At 38.8% G+C, this 21,804-nt stretch overlaps 1 protein-coding gene across 11 annotated transcripts in view; it reads right to left on the bottom strand.

Annotated features, from left to right (window-relative positions):
• The window catches only part of SH3KBP1 (SH3 domain containing kinase binding protein 1), a 224,791-nt gene that overhangs the window by 27,918 nt on the left and 175,069 nt on the right, over positions 1 to 21,804 (bottom strand). For all 11 annotated transcript variants that reach the window (XM_040532277.1, XM_040532302.1, XM_040532260.1 and 8 more), the window contains 3 exons: positions 7,086 to 7,187; positions 4,471 to 4,522; positions 595 to 675 (listed from right to left, as the gene is read on the bottom strand). In XM_040532277.1, coding sequence (XP_040388211.1) covers positions 595 to 675; positions 4,471 to 4,522; positions 7,086 to 7,187 — 235 coding nt within the window. The remainder of the gene's footprint in view (positions 1 to 594; positions 676 to 4,470; positions 4,523 to 7,085; positions 7,188 to 21,804) is intronic.

The following is a 21,804-nucleotide window of genomic DNA, read 5'->3' as shown; positions in this document are numbered from 1 at the left end:
TGTTACAATGAAACAATAAAGCTTTGCTCTGTGTGGTACTATGCCTCACTTCTTGCAATGTTCAAACCTGGCTTTGAAGACTTTTTTTTAATTATTATTTGATTTCTTCACAGGCTTGCCTATGACATTTTTGGCAATGATAATGGGGTGATTCATAGGCTTTAATGACTATATCTTCACAAAACCCCACTGTGATGCAGAAAAGCAGGGTTGATGGTTTTTGACTAGAGAACCAAGGCATACAGAAGTTAAGAAAAAAATATGCACTAATCTGAGGTCTCATGCTTGATTGAGGACCTGGGTTTTAATGAGCTCAGAGCTTTAGAAAGCATTTTTTGTACTGAGAGCGTATCTCCCCTTGACGTCAGTTGAGGCTGCAATCACTTACCACCTCTGGATTGGTACAGCTGAATACCCAGAATTTAGCCTAGAAACAACAGTGTGATCCTTTCCAAAACGCATATAATCAGAGAGGTACTAGAGTGGGAAATAAACAACCTAACAATGTATGTAATGAAAACTAACTGCTGAGGGACTAGACTATGAGGATGTGTCACACGTACCCTGTCTCTCTGCAGAGAGCAAATTTCATACCTTTTTCTTCTGTTCGATTAGGAAGACATTCTGGCCTTTCAGGAGGCACCTTTTTGACTTCATGCTTTCGATCTGTGGTACCTGTCAAAGAATGGAGAATTTGCAATTCTGAGCAAGCCAACAAGCTACCATATAAGGCCACACAAGATTTAATTTCGCAACTTCTTAGGCTTTTTTTTTAGTCTTCTACTTTAAAAAATTCTTGCTAAAACTGAACATAAATCTAATTTCAAATATTTGATTATACCATAAAGGACAGAAAACCAATTAATGTTTTCACATTCAAGTTCACACTTTCTAAAGACTGTAAATCAACAGAGTAGGAAATTTCAGACCATTCTGTGAAAAAAAGTCAATCACTACAGATTTTTAAATGTGGACAGATATTTACAATTTGTAGCCTTTTAGCTTTGTAGACATACTTAACTGAAGAGCAATTCAACAATGAGGAAAATCATTAGGATTAACCCAATTAATTGGGCATTTCTGCCAAGAGAATGCTTAATATAGATGTATACAAAGTTTCACTTTACACTAAATTAAAAAAAGACAAACAACTCCATTATACCTCTAACACTAGTTGTTCAATTCCACACATTAGAGGGATGGGAACACTAGTACCAGCAGTATTCTGTTACTATTTTATGTGACAGCTTTTGGCCTAGAGGTATAAACTTCTGCCTTTTTCTGCCTCTGTACTAGAGACCCTGACATACTGGCTTCTGTTGCTCTGAAGAGTATGAGAACTAGTGGGAAGATTTTGCAAAAATTTCCTGGCACACACAAGATGTAATCTCCTAGTCCCCATATTATAAGAAATGCTTTACTGGATATTGGCTTCACCGTGTTGGCTAACCACTAGGTGCTAATGCCATTTCAACTTAGCAGTGTTGAAAACCGCTTTAGGTAACACTATTAGTATTTCAATAAAAATTGCAGTAGGTGACATCCAAGAAAAGCAAAGGAGGCAGGGAACACAAGGCATTTTTTGCCTCAGTCTATGCTATGCAGTTCTCAAATACATTTACATTTTCTGGATGTGCAGTCATAACTCTCTTCTGCAGCTGGTTCCTAGAAATCAGTACTCAACAGCACAAATTGCTCGTCAGCGGTGATTATCGACCATTGTTTCTTTATATAACTGCACTGTTGGACAGGCAACAACCTATCATGTCAAAACAAAAAAAATACTGAATTGCCGTAAAACGACTTCACACCTGAGAGGAACTCTTGACAGAAACCAATTTAATCCTTTCTAAAGATGAGTTATGCAAAGCACAAGTCAACTTCTTGATAACCTTACACATACTAGTGGGTTCAAGGAAAAAATGACACAAACCTATATACCTAATTACAGAAAGATTAATGGTCATCATTAACACACAGAGGGACATTCTCAGGTCGCATCTAAAACAATGCACCTACAGACACCTATGGGCTTCTAGGCGCAGGTGTGCTCCCAACCTGGGTGGTGACCCCATACTAATCAGTTCCCAGGCAGGCACCATGAACCTGGCTTAGCTGCTTGGAGAAGGTCACCTGCAAGGAAACTCCACACAAGTCCCCAGAGGCACTCAGAGGAGTATTCCTACCGTTCAGTCTAGATGCAGTGATGCTGCATACCCCAGATACCCAGTGAAATGCCTGCTGCTTTTCCATGACTATGTAAGAAACTCACGCTCTTAACTTTGGTTGCCCAGCTTTCACTCCTTGCTTTGTAACGTGTCCCAACAAAGATGGCCCTGGCAGTGTACTATGCTGCTGTATATAATTTGGAAATACAGCTAAACTTTTCACTATACTATAATACAAACTAGACATGTCCATTAGTGCGGGACTTGCACTACAAAGACCAGTTCTAATTCTCTGCCATGATTTATGCTCTGCATCAGAATATATTAATATTTAATTATTTAGACTGCACACTTTATTCATCATACTATGAATAGTTAAATACGCAGAAACCTTACTGGAAATTATTACATACCATCAACAGTAAAGCCTGCCATGGGGATGTGGTAAAGTACAGTGTCACCTTGGTAAAGTGACAGTTTGACCCAGCAGAGGATATCAGGATGGTAATAAACACAGGATGATTTTCACCTCTAAATACATATCAGAAGAAACGCTTGTGCATAAACTGTCAGGACTAGTCAAAGACTGAGTATGAAAACAAAGAACAGCAGTAGTCTTGGCTGCTGTATCCATTCTTACTTCTGAAAATGGGCACATTATCCTGCTGTGGTGACACAGCTAATGCCTTGGATGTAAATAGGAAAAAACAAGTTTAAAGTATTATTCTCTAATTTTAAATCAGAGAAATATGAGAGGAGTATGAATTGAAAGAAATATAACTTTTTATAGAGCTTTTCCAAAACATGCACCAGGCAGTAAGTTTAGTTCTCTCTCACACATCTTTAATATGCAGCCACCACTAGATGGCAAGGTTACACTGCTCTCTTTCGATGCACTGTTAGATCAATGATCTTGAAATCAAATCTATGCTTTTGGAGTTTCAAGACGGTGAGAGGAACAAACCATGGGTGCCAATAAGCAAACCAAATATTTATAGTCGTGATTGTGTAGTCAAAGAACTGCTTGACAAAATCAAATCATTTAAATTATAACCTATTGATTCTCAGCAAATTGTACTGTGGTGTAACTCGTTTATTCTATTAATGACTGGGTCAAGACTGTAGGAGAGGGAAATTTACTTTTTAAGCCAGTCAGAGCTGGAACTGACCACGTAGACAGAAAAAAAATCTGACTAGATTGGCTGTGCTTGTTTTTTTTTATTTTTATTTTTTCCTAACGTGTGCCAGCAGTGGGGGAAGTGCTAGCGCTGCTGCAGAATTTTAACAAACTAATGGGGGTTAAGGGATTAAAGAATTCCAGCCATAGTTATGTTTCCACTACAACTGCAACACCAGTGAAAACTCTGAGTGCATCCCATGCCTCGTGACTTGTGATTTTACATGAACGGAATAGGAATTAGGTTTCTGAGGTCAGACCTGTCAAGGGTGTAGATACTTCAACTGTTTCTGAGTTCCATGGAAAATATAAATCATGCAAATTTAAGAAATCGTGCAGATTTTTGTATTGAGAGGTCATTTAAAAACTACAAATAAAAGTGGTTTCAGCTCTAAATACTGAGACACAACTCAGTCTAACATACTCCAAAAACAGCTTTACTAACACTCATACATTTAGAAAACATAATCAGTCCCTTAATACATCTGCAACACAATTACCTACATAACCAGATTCAAGATAATACCTTCTATATTTATGTTTGTAAAGTACTGAAAAAACAGGAATCTAACTATAGCATAGAACCTGGAGACAGACAGCTGGCTCCAGCATTCCTGCAGGTTTGCAAGACTTAGATTGAAACTCAGATGGAGCCACTGAATTACAGCCAAGTTCTCTAACACTGTCCTAGGTATGGAAAAAAATCTATTGAGAATAGATCAGATCTACAGGTGTAAAGTGAATGTGGTTTCCTATCGCAGGTACGATTAGGCTTCAGCAATTAGTGTCTATACTGCAGAGACATTCACATCATCAACTTCAGTGAATAAATGGAACTGAAGAATTTCTAATAACTAAAGTATCACGCTCGCTACCAATTAACAAGAGATAAAATACATTATTTTAAAACGTGCAGAAGGTTGCCTGCAGAAAATTTGAAGAGCACACAACAGTCTTTTGGGGCTACCTCATCATTTTGCAATTTGATTCTGATTATTACTTGTTATCTATACACCTGCTGTATATGAATTTTGACATACATGAATTCTATCTAAATTTGAATACATTTGCTCAGACTGAGATGTGCTCACTGGTATGTGCTGTACATAATTGGCTGTAACTTACCTGATCCTTGTTTGATGACAGGAGCTGATGGAGGTGGTGGTTTCTTCGGTCTCTAAAATTTAATAACAGAAGAAAAGAGATCACTTCAAAATGCCTGTGAATCTCATTCACACAAAGGTTGGATGTAATCACAGACTGCTTAACATTAAGAATTACAAGACTTGAGAATACAGATCTGTCACAGAGTTCCCCAAAATAACTCCATACAATGAATTTTAAGAGAGAAAATAGCATTAAAAAATTAATCTTTCTACTTTTGCAATTGAAACATCCTGATGGAGGAGAAAAGAGTTCAGCTTATGTGCCTGAAGATCAGAGGAAAGTATGATCTTTGATTTACTGAAGAAACCTATTCCTGAGCTCACTACCTGAACTGTCATCTACATTCACTCTCTCCCTACACCTAATTTCTTTATCCAGCTAGTTTTTTTCCCCTCTCACTCTATGTCCCTGCTCTGTAGTTTTGTTTCCTTCTTGTCCAACCACTCCCAGTTTCCTTTCTGTGGACTTCACTTCTAGACTGTCTCCATCACCTTCTTGGTTATCTTATCCACCTGCAGAGCCTTGCAATTCCTCCTTGCTCCTCCATGTTTCTCTGAGCAGGCTTAATGCTCCTTCATGCTACTTCCTTCTCCAATTTTCCTTCTCCTTCTCTTTTGCCTTTTCAAAACAATAAAATTTCCTCATCAGCTTCCAGCTAAAGTCACTTTGTCTAATGAACCACAGGATCCTTTATGCTCTGCTGCGTATCAAAATGAATGTTTTGCTTTCAGGAAGGAGCGAGCTTTGTAGTGAATCATCCTATCACTTGCCCATCTCAAACATTTGCTGTGCTTTTGTTTGCCTCACAGACAGGTCTCAGGGGTCACGGAATAGAAGCCTTTCAGGTGAGAGATAGACCAAAAGACATGCTGAAGGAGTGCACCTCATGCATTCCAACTGCTGACGGTTGGACAGTCAATGGGGCCGGGCTTGAACTAGTCCAGAATAAAATACCAAAAAAGTGCTGGATCTTCAGCATCAACTATTTCAATCCACCACCATTATGAGCCAACCCCCCAGCTGGTGGAGGCTGGGACTAAGCAGTGAACAGAAGAGACCTGGGGTCGACCATGTGTGGGAAAGAAAAAGGATGGGAAAACTGAGGACTGAATAAGGAGACAGGAAAAGATCCCGAGCTTTTGTTCAACAAGCAGAACTACTGCAACACATATTCTTTCAGACTATGGGATGGAATCCAAGGTTTCTGGATCGTATCAGAAAATACCTGGCAAAACCTCTGGAAAAAGTATCCATTTCCTTCCCTTTTAGTGCTGTTTTAAGCAAAGAAAGACAGTCTATAGTTCTACCAGTTACTTACTTACATGGCCAGATCTATGTCGTTCCTAAAATCAATAAAATTTTATTATCAATTTTTACAGCAAACCTCGCTGCAATTTCTAAGTGCCTGAATATTTAATTTAGTCTACAAATTAAATTCATCATAATCTAAAGAGTAAAAATACTTAAAGACATACTTTTTTTTTTTTTTTAGTTTAGAAAGACTGAATAAATTTCACCACCAAAGAAAATGGGTAAGAGTGAAGTTTTTGTCTTCCATATTACAATTTGAGGGCTCACTATGTCTTAAGGTTTATGATTTCTGCCTCTTTTGGATATCACTTTCTTTTATTAGTAGGCCTAAAGATAGAATATACATTCTGATATGAAATTGCATGCTAATCTCCAACAGTTTTTGCTGCTTTTCTACCATCATTTTTAATAATTACCATGTTAGCTTCTGTGAGTTGTTTAATAGTTCCTTTATTAAGCTTTCCAAGTTATTTAATTTTTGCCTCTGGCATCCAATTTTATTGCCAAAGATTGAAGCTGAGTGTCAGTAAGTCTTGGTTTTATCACAGAAGGCTTACACTGTCACTGTGAAATACTCATCAAAAGCCTGACTGCAAGCTCATAATATCACACTGATGACTGAAAAGGTTCCTAAAAATGGAATGGACTTTTTGGGGAAGAAATCCATTCCTTTCCTTCAGGAAGCTGCAAGATTTCTAAATATTGTTTGGCAAATAACAACTCTGTCTCTTTCAAATAACCAGAGGCTGAAAAGGCTTTTCTGGAGATTTTATATCTTCCTTTTTAATAATTCTGAGAGAGGTAAAGGAACATGTCTCTGAGATACCAAAAGCTCACTGTTGTCTTTCAAATCTCACAGCTAAAGTTTCACCCTCTTATTTCCGCAAGAGTGCTTGACTGCTGGCAAAACAGGATATTCTACCACAGTAACAAAGGTTGATAAAAAGCAAAAGTTGATAATTCTGATCATCATTGCATCACCTGACTTGGCAAATTACACTGGGATCACCAGTTTCTCAAACTTAAGACACGACAGAGGGCTTTCAGGACAACGTAGTGAAGGCTGACTGGATAGGCCAATCACGTACGTGCTCTTCGCAGATGCTTAGTAGCTCAGAAATTCATTTCCTTTAAATTTTTCTTTTTTTTTTTTTATTATTAGCTTACAAATAAAACTTGTCTAAATCACATACCTGAAACTGAATTTCAATTCCAGTTCCATTCTGCATTCTACAGTGAGACTGAAAGAATACATTGCTTACCTCTTTTTCAAAATCAGAAGGAAGAAGCTTGACAAAGTTATCTGGAAACACTCCTCGTCTGCCATTCAGTTCTCCTTCCCACCAACCTACATCAATGCAATCCTACAAAACAGTAAAATAAAATGAAAAACACAAGGTGCTTGGATGCTGAACAGATTTGTGTGCTGAAGTGCTCTCTTGCATGATGTCCTGCCTTTTTGCTAGAACATGACAATTTACTGGAGTGCCAGGTTAACAGGGTAATCTACCAGATAAAAACTTCAGTAATCACCCTGCATTACATTATCATATGGAGCAGCTAGGGAAGAACAATAAACATGCTGTAAGAGCTCAAGAGCTTGTCTGTGTCTAAAGCAAAACACTATTTCAGCATTTGATCTGTTAAACCAGTAAGCATTTTGAGCATGTATGGCACTACTTCTCTGGGACTTCGTTTCAGAGAAAGACAATAACTTAATTAAACATCATACATCCCAAGAGGTAATAAAGCTCGTTCATTTGCCACACTTTCAAGAAAACCTTGACACATTAGAATTACTCCTGAAGTTATTAAATTTGATCACTGTCCAATTAAGAAGGCATTACACGCCTGATCACTGCAAAGCACCATTTTTTTCTGTGGCATTTTTCAGCAACATAATGTCGCGTGCATGGCAAAACAATGCACAGCTAAGTACTCGCAATAAAAAAAGTGAACCTAAATCTTCATATGGCTCAGAGCCATGCAGTAAATATTACACATCTGAAATGTGAGGGGAAGGGAAATCCCACAGACAGTACACGGGCTGGTCGTGACAAAAAATCAGAAGGGATCTCCCCATTCTATGACAGGCAGCACTAACCAGGGTTGGATTTGCAGCTGGGATCCCACACCATCTGGCTACCTCAGCCTTAAGCAATTGCTGTAGTCCCTTCCACAGCTACAGATCTGGTCTGACCACACCATATGCACCAGCCAGGTACATCCAGCTGTCCTGGAGGCAGAGCCACACTGAGTGGCTCAGAGTTCAACAGAGCTAAGATTTCTAATCCAGCCCTATAGAAATTCTCTAAGATTTAACAAAGTGGTTTTGCTTTTCAGAAATCCCATTTCAGCACTGTTTAGAAGAGATCAGTTGTAATTTAGCAGCTCTGTTCTCTGAATGCTCAGTGGTACTGACATAGGTCTAACAGTCCTAGCTTGGGGCATGGTCACTGTTCCACATGTTCACTGTGGTGAGGATTTTCCATCACTCCCTGCTACAGAAACGGAGCAGGTCTTTCCCTGCAAAGACCTTATGTGGGCTGTGGAAAAAAGCATGGTGATGTGTAAAAGCTGGCTCATTACAAGACAATTGCCTTCTTGCTTTTCCATAAAGTGAGAAAGAAAGAAAAACCCATGCATCTGCAACAGAGGGGCAAGCAGAAACAGAGTGGTGCAGATATAAGAAAAGGAGGCAAGAGTGGGCAGGTAGTTTAGGCAAAAGGGAGAGACAACAACACGCAGTAAGTAATTATACAGGTTTTTACAGAGAACAAAGCTAGAAAAATTGGACAGAAGCAAAAGAAATAGGCCAAATTCTACAAGCCTCATGTATGCTATGAGGTAATATCCCTCCAGAAACAGCACTGGATCAAGGGGTCCAGAATATTTACATTCTTGTGGTATAAGAAAACAGCTGTAGAAACACAAGTGAAATCATGTCTTGACACTTTACCTACACAATTTGTTTGTGAAGCCGTATCTGTTGTGCAGTACCTGTGAACACTCTAGAGTTTAAATGTCACTTGCTCATCTCAGTCATTGTTGTAGCCATATATAAAGGGTAACTGCATGTTAAATATTCATAAAAAGACAGATCTGAACTTATTTTTCAAGGTGAATATGCAATGTGAGCAAATACTTTAGAAAACGGCCACTCTGATCTTCATTTCATTATCTTCCTAGGAAAAAAATCATAGCACTCTTTCACAACTTAAAAAAGGTTTGAAGAAAAATACTTACAAAGCTTGTACACACTACAGAAGTACAGAAGGAAAAGCTAAGAGAAAACAGTAATACTTTGTGTAGCGAAAGCAAGCAGTATTTTAAATAGGGGAGAGGATCCACTACAGAAATCAAAATATGAATAGTCAATAAAAGATTGCATGATAATACATGCACGCAAGATGATCTTATCATCGTTATATTTCCATGGTATCATTTGGTTCAGCTGCTACAGGGATATCAGAACAACACAAGTTAACTTAATCAGGTGTACTTAATGCCAGGAGAATTCTTTAAAATATCGCTCACAATGACTGTGCGTGTTGGTATTTTTCTGTAAGTTATAATCACAGAATATCTAGCACTGGAAAGGACCCAAAAGGATCACACATAAAATGCATAACACATTTGATGATATTTGAAAGAAAACAGACTAGCATTAAAGAAGAGCACAGCTTTTATGTTTTTTATTTTTTAATTTTTCTTCTCTTCAAGGCTTTTTATTTAGCTTAATTAGATCGCTTCACCACCTGGCAATACATGCTGACTAAACAAGAAAGCTAAATACCATGTTTTCTTGTATCACATCTGTTTAAGGTATGTACTTGTTTTCCTTCATAACTCCATATTTTACTCTGATGTAATGCGTTCCTGATCTACAAATGCAGGCACTGAACTTTCATTCTCCTTCTGGTCGTTTTTGTCTCGTGTTTAATCCCTGTTTGTCTCCTGCATTCTCCCTGTTCTTTAGCAGGGTGGCCTTCCCCAAGGACACTTACCCTTTCCAGACCATCACAGTTATTTAGGAGATATTTATTAGTTTGGTTAGACTGTCAAACCGTTGTTAGTGATCTGATCCTCGAATTGCTGATGTTTTCAAATATCCGCTGAGTGAACACAGCGCTCCGCGAAGGACTGAGATAATCAGCCAGTCATGCATGGCACAGGCAGGCTGTGTGCAGGCTTTTACCCTTACCTCAGCCAGCACCCCTCATTCCTGATGTGCAGGAGCCCTCTCACTTGGCTCTCTCACTTGTGCAGCCCAGCAAGTAGGGCACTCAACTGCTCTGTTACGTGGCATGTTTTGTGATGCCCTCTGCACCCTACCATGCCATCTTGAAATCACCAAAACGATACCCAGTTTAGATTTTTAAAATATTAATAATAACCCAAGCTTCTGGACATGAAAAGCTTGTGCTTCTACTCACAGTATAGCTTAGAGCCAGCTAATAACCCGGCTAAACAATGCACGACATCATGTAATTTTTTTTTAGATTGGATTTTTTTTCCTCTTAGGAAACACAAATCTCACACCCGTTTCTTCATTTTAGTAGCACACATGCATTTTGTACTCCATGCTTTTCTTAGAGTTTATTTGTTTTCATGAAAAACTGCTTGTGTTTCATGCTCATTAATCCAGAACAGCTGCACGTTTGCTTTTTTCTTCTCTCCATCTTGTCACTTGGGCTTAATGCAGCCAATCACCACACATGATTTTCCTACATCAGTAAATCGTTAGGCAGTTTCTCTTTAATTAAGCAAGCCCTGGATGCCCATATATAATGCTGACAGCAGGTACATCTTCATCACAAGAGCCTACTGTATGAGGACACCTGAGCTGGAGCTGCAACAAGCTGCCTCATGCACTTACAAATGACATCAGAGCCCTGAAGCGCAGTGAAGGCACTGTGATCAGAACCACATGGCTGGCTGTCAACATCGAGCAAAAGCAACTCCAACAGTTCTAGATCCCTGTCAGCCACGCAGTCCTAATCATGCTGTCTTTTTTTAAATACAGCTTCATGTGTTTAATGTTGGCAAAATGGCTGTCAACTCAAAATTTAGATTTTACACAAGAGCCACCAAGCTATTACAACCCAGTAACACATTCCAAAATTTATTAACAAAGTGGATCTCTCCTTTACCTCCATGTTATTCTACCAGACTCATAACAGCATAGATAGATAAAAATCAGATGCTGAAATGTCCCCTAAGTTCTAGGAAAAAAAATGTATTCCAATTACTAAAAATGCATTTTAGTTTAAGGGAAAAAAAAGGAGATTAAAGATAAAATTGTATCTGATAGATACTAGAGTTCATACAAGGTAGGTAGTAGTCAGGCCAGCATCTATCTACACTAAAAATTGGCTTCTACCAAAGCTTGAGTCGGAGACTATGTTCATGTCCAAGGCAGTGACAGCGCAATCAAATACCTTACAGAAATCCACTGGCAATTAAAACTGACAGGTCTGTTTTCATTGTTCAGGCTGAGGCAGATGCATGACATAAGGAAAACAAAAAATCTAGTGGGAAATTTTAGCATTTTCTCACTGGAACACAAATCTTCATTGTATCTTCATTTCTAGTTCAAAAATATTGTCTCTGACAAATTTAATTCAAATGACTTTGAAGAATGAAATAAAAGGAGGGAGTGGAGGCAAAAATGAAAGGATGAAAAGCTCTTCTACTGAAGAATCAAAATCCATTCTAATTCCAAACCCACTAGATCACTAATTAGTGCTAATAAATTAAATACAATGGATTTGGTATTTATTAGCAAAATTCATCTTGTGATAAGTATATTAGGGTAAAGAATTGGACAAACGTAGTCGTGAAAAAGAAGTGTTGAGGATTTTTTGAGGAGGAATTTTTAAACTTCATAAGAAACAAATATTACACAAAATGTAAGGTAATAAAATGTCAAACTGCGCTGGAATTCTTAAGGAAGTCAGAAAAAAATGTAAGAGAAAAGGGTAAACATAGGAGAAATGGCAACTACCAGAAAAGCAGAATACAACTGGCTTTTGTCAACATGTTGCCAACAATTTTAAAGGCATACACAGATGAACTGAAAAACGCCAGTCCTTTTCTTGACATGAAGAATAAGAGAAGAAAATAGTCTTCATATAATTAGAAGCAAGGCATGCAAGCTAGGAAGAAAACTGCAAGAGGGATTTTTTTTATTCTTATTTTTCCCAGAAGGGAATATTAAACTAACAGAAAAGAAAAAAATACAATCCTCAAACCAACAATAAGACAAGAACACAGCACCACTCTGAAATTTAAGTCTGTGGTGACTAAAAGTGCAATGGGAGAGAGGAGATGCATGACTAGAGAGATCAGACAAAGCAGTGAACAGATATTTTAATATGAAAGCAAAGACCTTTTGGTCTGCTATTTGGAGTACCAATTTTTTCACACTATTAGTGAATATAAGTGAAATACAGTGAAATATTTAAGTAGGGTTAATAGCATAAGATCATGGCTTAGTATCCCTTCAGGAACTGTGACAATCTTGTAGCAACTCTCATAGTGGCTACTATAACCTAGGAAAGTCACACTGCTTCCTCTCCTGTGTGGATGGATCCTGACACTGCTTGGTCTCTTACACATACGGTATGTATGTGTATCCCACACCAACAGGTTTGTTTGGCAGCACAACGGCTGCTATCATACCAAAACAAACCCCGTGCTATTTCTTCCCCTGGTGGTCTCAGTTGAACTGTAGAAAAGCAGAAGCTGGTGGAGATTGAACGAAAAGCCACAGCGGAAGGCTCCGTAATACTGCATAACCTTACGAATACTCCACTCATTGCACAGATGCAGCTGTATCTAGATCCACACGACTGACAAGAGGCTGGCCCTGTTCATCTGCCTGATCGAAGAGTACAGGCGATTGCAGGACAAGAATGCAAACTTTCCCTCAGTCAGTTACCCTCGCCATTTCCCCTTGGTGTTCAAAGAGTTGACAGAAGGGGTTGGAGAGACAGAGCTGCCAGTCCCCTGCTCGCTCGATCTTCAATTTAGTAGCTGAGACCACGTGCAAGACTACGAAATCAGAAGAGGGAGGTTCACACCCAGCAGGCCACAAGCCCCTCTCAGGCAGACCTGTTCTCCAGCCTGACACGGACGGACCGCAGTGCCACCCAGACATGACTGAAATCGCCCTCTCTGAGACTCTCTCAGCTTCACGGCCCCCTTCTCACCGCTCCGAGTGGGCAGGACATTCAGGTATTCCAAATACCAAGGTTATTTCACTTCATATAAAGCCACCCCTCTCAAAATTAGTTGCCACAGATGGGTTGGTTTCCAGTCCCCAGTGCTGTGCTCTAAGCTCCAGCCAGTGAAAAGACGACGAGGGCAACCAAGCCTTTCCCTGCAAACAGAAAGCAGCGCTCCTGCTTGTGAACACGCTTGTAATATAAATTCACAATACGGATTTTTAAAATTGTTTTGCTAGGAGTCAATAATGCACTGTACTTTAAATGTCAGGCACACAGAACTATCTTTTCTTCCAAGTACCGTGCTTTATTTTACTTATTCTTTTCTCCACTTTTAGCCACTTAAAGGAGAGTTACTGTGTGCTACGAGACCGTTCTTAATCACTTAAATAAAAAGCAGTAGCTACTTGGCTGTGTGCTCAGTTGTAATTATAGTTTTTCTCTTGCCTGGGCGCAGAAGCCCACTGGACTTGCTTCTAGATCTCTGCTGAAGCTGGCTGTAAATGCCTGGAGATTGCTCTTTCCAACATCATCGGCTGCCTAATACTAGCAGGGAGCCTACCGACAGCTGAACAGCCTCTGCAGCTGTACTAAAATGAGGGCCAGGGCAAGGGGCTGCCTACACAACCTATTCAGCCCCTCCACAGAGTACAGCACCAGCACATTTAGCAGTGCACTGGGGCGCATGAAAGGTTTGCGGGAGATGAAGAAACAATTTTACTGCCAGGCAGGCATCCACTGCTCCAGCCACATTTTTTAATTTATTTGAGGGTGCGAAGATGTTTCCTGCCTTTTCCTCCAAAGCAAGCAGGTCTTCAGGGAGGCACCAACTCCCTCGTCTCTCACCACCTTTGAATTACCAAACATTTCAGGGAGCGCCACATCCCTGACTTCATCTCTTCCCTCCCCAGCTTATCTTCTGGGCTGCCCCTAGCTGAGGAAAAGGCTTTTGTTTGTAAAAGCAAATGAGGTCTTCCCTGTTCCCCAAGGTCCCAAAGCAAAGTAACAATCTACGTATTTATTTTCTCCCCTATGCATGCCTATAGCTGCAGCTGTGTAAACCCACAAGGAAATAAATCTGAAAAAGGCTGATCTCTTCATCTGTAAACAGGACTCTTTTTTTCTGAGGGAGCAGACCATTACACAGGCTGGCCTGCTGAACACGCTGCTGCTTTGTAGTGCAAAACTAAAACATGAAGCCATCCTGTAAACATCAATCCATAACTGCTCGATATTTCAGCTTTTCTGATTAAAAGCTTTTGATAAATAAACCTTTGATTTCATCATTCTAGCTAGGACAGAAAGCAGTGCCAAGAACAAGAACAGCAGTTCCTCTGAAAAGGTAGCTGCAAAGCATGTACTGTGGTATGGGTACTCTGGCAGTGCTTAAACAGAAAGTCTTCTGCCCAAGCAAATAGATGTACTTGCATGTATAGTCATCATCTACAGACATCTTCTAAAAAATTGGCCTACAAGAATTACCTTTTTAACTTAAGATTTATATGTTACTATGCTTAAAATATACAATTGGCAAGCTAAAATTACAAACTAAAAATTATAGGCTATTCAGAGTATTGAGTGAGAGGCAACACAACAGTGCAGGGTTTCAAAAAGCAAAATCCTCATGGTAGGATACCACAGTTTCACAGAAATCTCACCAGAATACACAGTTCCTTGCATAAAAACAAGAAAAAAATCCCAGCAGTTGGCAATTGTTATTTGTCAAATGTCTGTTTTCCTTCTGCCCTTGTATAGTTGGCTCTCATCAAGAAGAATGTTGAGCTTATAAAATCCCATTATTCAGAAAGCCATGAATATCTCTTATGCTTGTACTGAGAGCTTTCATGTGTCAGCTCTGCTATGCTGGCAGCCGCACATTACATTATTACCACCCTCATTGTAAGTGTCTTTTCAGCAGCATTTCCCACAATTGATAGCCAACCTCGTAATTTAAAGGAAAAACAAAACACCTTTTAGTTTAAGGTGAACAAATGTGTCTATAGCACCTTTCAAGACACTCTGTATACTCATATATATATATATATATATAATGTGCAAAGGCTTCTGAATTTGAGGATTAAAGGCCTCATAGCAAACCAAATCTAAGAGCCAAGCTGGCTGCCATTCCCTGCGCCCACGCAGAGCAGCAGTGGCACAGTGCTGCTGCCTGCCTCCGGGGACCAAAAGGTCCCAGCTCTCACAGGCACGGGAGAAGGCTACAGAAAGAACTCTGTAATTTTGAAAGCTGGTGTCTGACATCACTGGGCAAAAACAGTTATGTGCAGGGAAATTTCTAGTTTTTATTTTTAACCCATTAATGAACAACTGCCTAGATTTAAGTAGATGGAAAATTTTCATTGAAAACAAGTGTCAAAGATCAGCATTATTTTGGTAACTTTGAAATGAGCTAATCAAAAGCTGACCTCACATTGCATCAGACATTCATTAATGCAATTTTCATTAGGGGAAAACGATAAAATCATGTTGAAACTGAGTGAAAAAAGCAGTTTAGTAACATTTAGGAATGGTTCTTAAAAATTTCTTGCATTTTATTGTACAATTCTAATGCTGAAATGAAGGCATACCATTCTCAAAATCCACTTCTATTCTGAAAAGTCAGAAAATAATTTATTTTAGTCTTTATAAATTCTCATAAAACTTGGTAAAACACTTGTGAGTGAAGGAAAGCATCTCTCCTGAGTCTTACATTACACCCACCTTGTGCTGCTACCTAAGACTGTATGGGAATATGATCAAGCTTTGTTATTTACTAAACTCTGTTACCAGGAATGAGACCTTACAGTATCATGCAACAGTTTGTTAGATATTTTTGAACCTGGCTATGATTTAAAGCATCTGGTTAGTAACTAAGTACTCCTAAACAGAAATATCATTTTAAAATTTGGCAATATGGCAGAATGAATCGCTCAACATCCACCCAATCCAAGATCATTTAGTTGAGAGAGACAGTCCAACAGACAATAAATTAATCTTCTGAGGCAGTCCTGGAGAGCACCCATTTCCCCCTTATATGCACTTTCTCCCAAATACTCATAGATTATGAAATACTGGGAGAAAAGGACGAGAAGAAATCTCCCAGTCTGACTCTGTTTGGCCCATAATCCAAAGCAATTTATTCTGCTCAGGTCCTCAGCCTGCGCCCCAGAAGATCCAAATCCTTCCCAGCTCCTGCCAGCTCTCCTGCCCAACCAGCAGGGACCTGTACATGTGGTAAGGGCAGTTGCATCTTTTAAAGCTTCAAACAGGAGAATTTATTTGTATCCATAAGCTCTAAGGCTCTGCTAAGAATTTAGCGTGTCAACATCGTATGGAAGGAAATGGGAGAGACTGTCAAAAATTAGACATTATTTCAGCAGTGGTTACACTGTCTTTCCAGACAGTGGTTTTTACTGGAAAGCCCAACAAGAAGATACCTCTCTAGGAGTCATATTCTGTCCAAGAATTGGCCTGAGTTGTTGGACTCTGCAAAGGAGAAATTGGCTGAGAATAAAGAATGACCTGCAATATACAGGACCTCAGAGCAGAGCATCCAACAGACCAGATATATTTTGGCTGTTAAATCCATTTTAGGCTAGATCTAACCTTTCGACTTTAAACTCTGTGAGTAAATAGTTTAATCAGTAACAAAGCTGAATTGCTTTGATGAAATATTTGTGCAAACAGAAAAAATTACACCGCTCATTGAACAAAACAATATCTTCTGGGGATTCACTTCACTTGCAATGTTCAGTCAGCAGAATATCATGGAGAAATAAATATGAGCCAGGTCATAAAACTCTGGCCCTCCAATACTCAAAATAGAACTAAATTAGCTACCACAAACATGAAAGGTGATGCTAGTAACAGACAAAATACATACCTCTGATACTCTGATAAGCCAAGATAAAATATTTATATAATTATATTTTTGTATTTAGAAAGATTAGAAAACCATTGAACAAATCATTTGAAGTTTTAATTTAATGCCATTACTACTTACACCAAAGACATCTTAGATCCAGGGTCATAATTATCATCATTAATTACTTGGCACTGTATGTGCATATTTACTTTCCCTTTAAATGATTCTCCTTATTCTGACAAGGTTGGACTTGAGATAAAACCATCAAGCCAGTATGTGAACCCAACACACAGGATGAAAGAAAGGATGAATCTAAGCAGTGAGTTTAACGCCTGCATTGTGAGCAATAATCACAGTTTTCCAGACGCCTTGGTATGTCAGTGATATCTTTCATAAGCACAGGGCAGAAAAAATTTCTCTCCCTTTTAATCTTAAAATATGTCACCTTTTCAGATTAGCTTGGCTGTATTAAAAAATGCTAACAAACAAACCTAACTCTTTTTAGACGATGCAAATCTCGAAGCATTACGTGGCATGGGGGATCCTGTCACTTCACCTACATAGCTTGGCATGAACTTCCATTTGTCAAAATTCAAATGTGGTACTTTTGAGGAACAATACAAGCCCTTCCTTTGAAAACACTGCTGTAGCACTGCAATCATTGATAACAAGAATAGGAAGAAAGAACGTCAGTGCATACTTACAGAAAAAAATATATATATATACTAACAAGAACATTTAAGTGCTGGTTGCTCCCCAGCAATAATCTCTAGCTTCGTAGTTGATTTACATGTTCAGCTCAAAAATTAGTGTTTCAGTAATATTTCTAAAGATACCAGTGAACTGTTATCTGCACCTGGTATCTTATTAAACATATTGTCAGCCCTTAAGTAAGGTCTCTACACTGACCTTACTTAATGCTCCATTTTTAAACACAACATCGAAGAAAGGCTGCAAGATATGAATAAGTGTTAAGAATTTATTTTAAGCATTTAAAAATCTTGGTCAAGGACAAGGTTCAGGCAAGAAGAAAAATGAGAGAACAACTACTCACAGTCTGTTTTCCCTATAACTCACTGAGTATATCAAATCATTTTAGATAGTGAACTTATTTAAGCGACCATTAGCATCTCTACAAATTTTATATAACTCACATGAGGAAACATTCATACTTCCACACAATGACCCCAAACACTTGCCACACATGTTAGCAGCATGTCAAAAGGGCCTCATTGTGCAGGACCTAGCCCAGCTACCATCCCACATGGCACCACGACCTGAAACCCAGCAAAAGTTCCCAACTGTCTTATTCGCATTAGATTCAAATCTTATGACCCATTCCAACTCATCTGTGCCTGCGTGTCCAGTGACCAAGGCAGCCAGATGCAAGGGCAAAGGGAAGAAGAAGACCCGTCCCTTTCAGCAGCAGCCTACCATTAATCATGTCAGATTGCACCCTCACCATGCACACTTCGCAAAATAATTTCCTGTAGGAAATCAGCAGCTTTGGTACAAGCAGATTCCTTAATCAGCTGAGGGGGAGGGATGTCTTGGGGGAGAAACTGGTGCTGAGCACAGTGTAAGGGGCAAGGAACAGAAAGCAGATGTGGTATGGCTGTTAGGTCTGACCGAAAATGTGTTGAATAATTCATGGTTGTCTCAGGAACAACAGGAAGGGCATGCACTGAGATCTCTTCAGGTGTTGTTCTCTCTGAGGCAAACACCTGTTTCTAAAGGTAAGGAGTAAGCACCTTTATTGCTTACATGCTAGTCTTTAAAGATACAAGATCATAAAAGCTTTCTTAAAGCTGGACGTTATTTGATGTTCATCCACCTTACTCCTTTCGGTTTCTGTATGCAGGATCGTTGCAAAAGTTACAAATCCTCAAAATATCTTGTACTAAAGCTCCAACTGAGGGCATCTGTGTGACCAAAATATTTAGTGACAACAAAAGTCCACTGTGCTGCTTTGACAGAAAACCATTTTTATTACTTTTATTAAATCACACCATGCATTTTCCCCTGCGTAACCTGATTTATTTTATTTTTTATTTGTATTGCTATATTAGCAAACTCATTTCTAAAAATGAAATAGAAATTTTCATCTGTCAGTCAAGGAAAAAATAAAATTACCCAAGTGTCTACCCTGAAATAGGACTGCCTTCTTCTCCTCTTTTGAAAGACACAACCTGAAGCTACCACGTTTTCAGCTTTGAAAATTTCTGTCTTCTTAGACACGCAGCTTTATTTCTAATTACTTCAAATCTTATCACTTTTTTTTTAACCCATCCAGTAGAAAATAATGAAAATTTCATCTTACTATGGAAAAATCAGTGTTGCTATCTACTTATTTAGATATACCGAAAGAAAAACTAAAAACCCTCTCATTTGTACATATATTTCTATAACCAAGGGTTGTCAAATATGTGTGTGCTGTTTGCAATTAAAAGCAATGAGAAAAAAAATAATACACAAACCCAGGGAACAGTCAGGTTTCCCCCTAGAGACACCATAATCTAGTAAAATGCTCAATTAAGTATCAGCTATCACCCTCCTCTAGCACACTGGCCGGTTCCTGCTCCTTCCCCTGCTCATGGCCTCAATGAACTGGCAAGACTCTCGTAAATAGCACTCACTAATTTCATCCCTTTAGGAGCCTCCTGCATCCGTCAGAGCAGCTGTTTTCCTTCACAGCCCTACCCAGTCAAGTTATCCTTGGCAATCTCTCAGCTAAAGAAAGTGCTCTGGACAATTACCTTCTGGACCAGGATGAGCATTTAAAGATGTTGTAAGGGACAAAACCAGGAGAATTGTTTTGTCAAAAGGTCCCTGCTTGGGAAACTGACTATAAATACAGTGGGGGTGAAATTAAATACCTGAAGACTACACAAAGAATTGGAAAACGCTAGGCTCTCTGCACAAGAATAGATTTCATGCTCTGACAGGAACAAACCCAGAGTAGCCACTGTAACAGTGAAAATAGGACATTATGAAAGAGGCTGGTAGGGCTGAATTACATTTCATTGTTTCCTTATACCCTTCTGCTTGCCTGTACTTGTTTGTTTAACTTAACACTTGATTTTACCTGACTCATTAAATGTACAGCATTTTGAACCACCAAACTTGCAAATCTCACATTAAGGCAAATGATCACCACCACATGCAAATACTATCTTTGCAAAAACTGATTTATGGCTCTTTTCTCCCGAACACAACATTAAGCACTACCAATTGGATTGCCAATAAATACCTAAAGCAGAAAAAGTTGCCGTGTAAGTCTCTCCCTAATGATGGGCATTACTCTATAGTGTCTTTCATGATACCAATACCCCAACGTTCCAAGTACTATCTGAAAAATGTTACGAAGATTTGGGGAGGCTGTAAGTCACTCTTGCTCTCTTTCACGTCATCAATTCTTCAGACGGTTTTGATGATCCAGCTGATGTGTTGACACCTATCAGTGTCAACACCATGGCAACTCAGAATTAACTGAACTGCCACTGATATTGCCCTCCACTACTCCTACTCCGATGGGAAGAGTTCAGGTGAGGATACTCTTCTATTATTGTCAGCTTTCAACTTTACGATGATTTTTGAAGTATTTTATTTTATTTATCCAGACTACTTTCATTCCCGGGAACAAAGCAGTCTTTACTGCCTAGAGCTCAGGTAGATTGATGCAGTGAAATGAAATCTTTCACAGTCTTGCAAGTAAAACTGCTTTCAAATGAGTGCAGAGCTGCCAGTGAGCTCTTGATGTATTTGCTTTGAAATTATTTAGCTATTGCTATCGATTTCTCACATAGGTCATTTTCTATATGCCACTCAAATCTTGCACATTTTTTCAGAATTTATTAGAGCTGCTAAGAAATCTGTAGTGTTTACATTAGGAGTCTCTATTAAGACTGGAAAGTAGCCTACAGTAGTTGTGCCTAAAATTGCTGGAATGAAAAATCCCAAAAGACTTCCAAGATGACAGTTGAAAATGTCACGTGAATCTTCTGTTGTTTAAAAGCAACTCTATTTATTACAAATACAATCTCCTAAATCAATATTTGAGTATGATGAAACACCCGTTTGCCACTCTCTTTTGGTTGCACAGTGCAGTCACTACCTGTGTTCTCGTATTTATCCAAATGCTGTCAGGAACATTTTGAAGCTGCTAAAAAATTACCTAAAGAACACAAATATTTGATATTATAAAGAATACCCTACAGTAACTATCTCATGGCCTCTTGCCATTCACCTCTTTTCAGCTTATGAATGTATTGTATCCACAATTTGTACAACAATCACCTTAACTGTAAAATTACTATATTTTGTTTGTTTTTTCTCTTTCTTCAAAAAGTGCATTTTTCTTAGATCCCTTAGCTGTAAAGAAAAGCTCCCAAGTCTGCTGTTTTATTGCCTTCAGGATGAAGTTTTTACCTTCCTCTAGAATTCTGAACAATATTTTCTCATCTCTTATCTTTAAATATTGTGCATGAAGAAATTAAAGGACTATAATTTGCCCACCCGCACTACCAGTATGTAATAAATAAAACTTTTTCTATGCATGTACAAAGGCATTTACTTCACTGAGAAGGCAGAGAGAAAAACCTTTCCAGAATTTTTTAGAATACATTTATGCGAAGTCATTAATTTCTCCTTTTGTTCTTCTTAATTCCACATAAATTTTCACCTATAAGGAAATAACTGTTACTACCATATGTTTGTATCTCATCGGGTATTTTTTTGGTGATTTAGGCCTATTCAATTCATTGAAAAATGACTCAATATGTTGTTTAATTGGCAATTGTTTCTGGCTATTGGTCAGCCACAATGGCGTTCTTGTCCTTACATCTCCCACAATATGCAACCTGTTGCCAGGAAAATGATCAGCCTCTTCTG

Source organism: Cygnus olor, chromosome 1 (assembly GCF_009769625.2).
Source record: "Cygnus olor isolate bCygOlo1 chromosome 1, bCygOlo1.pri.v2, whole genome shotgun sequence".
In the NCBI taxonomy this organism is placed as follows: domain Eukaryota; kingdom Metazoa; phylum Chordata; class Aves; order Anseriformes; family Anatidae; genus Cygnus; species Cygnus olor.
The sequence above is the reverse complement of the archived record's forward strand: the minus strand, read 5'-3'. Positions and strand labels throughout refer to the sequence as shown.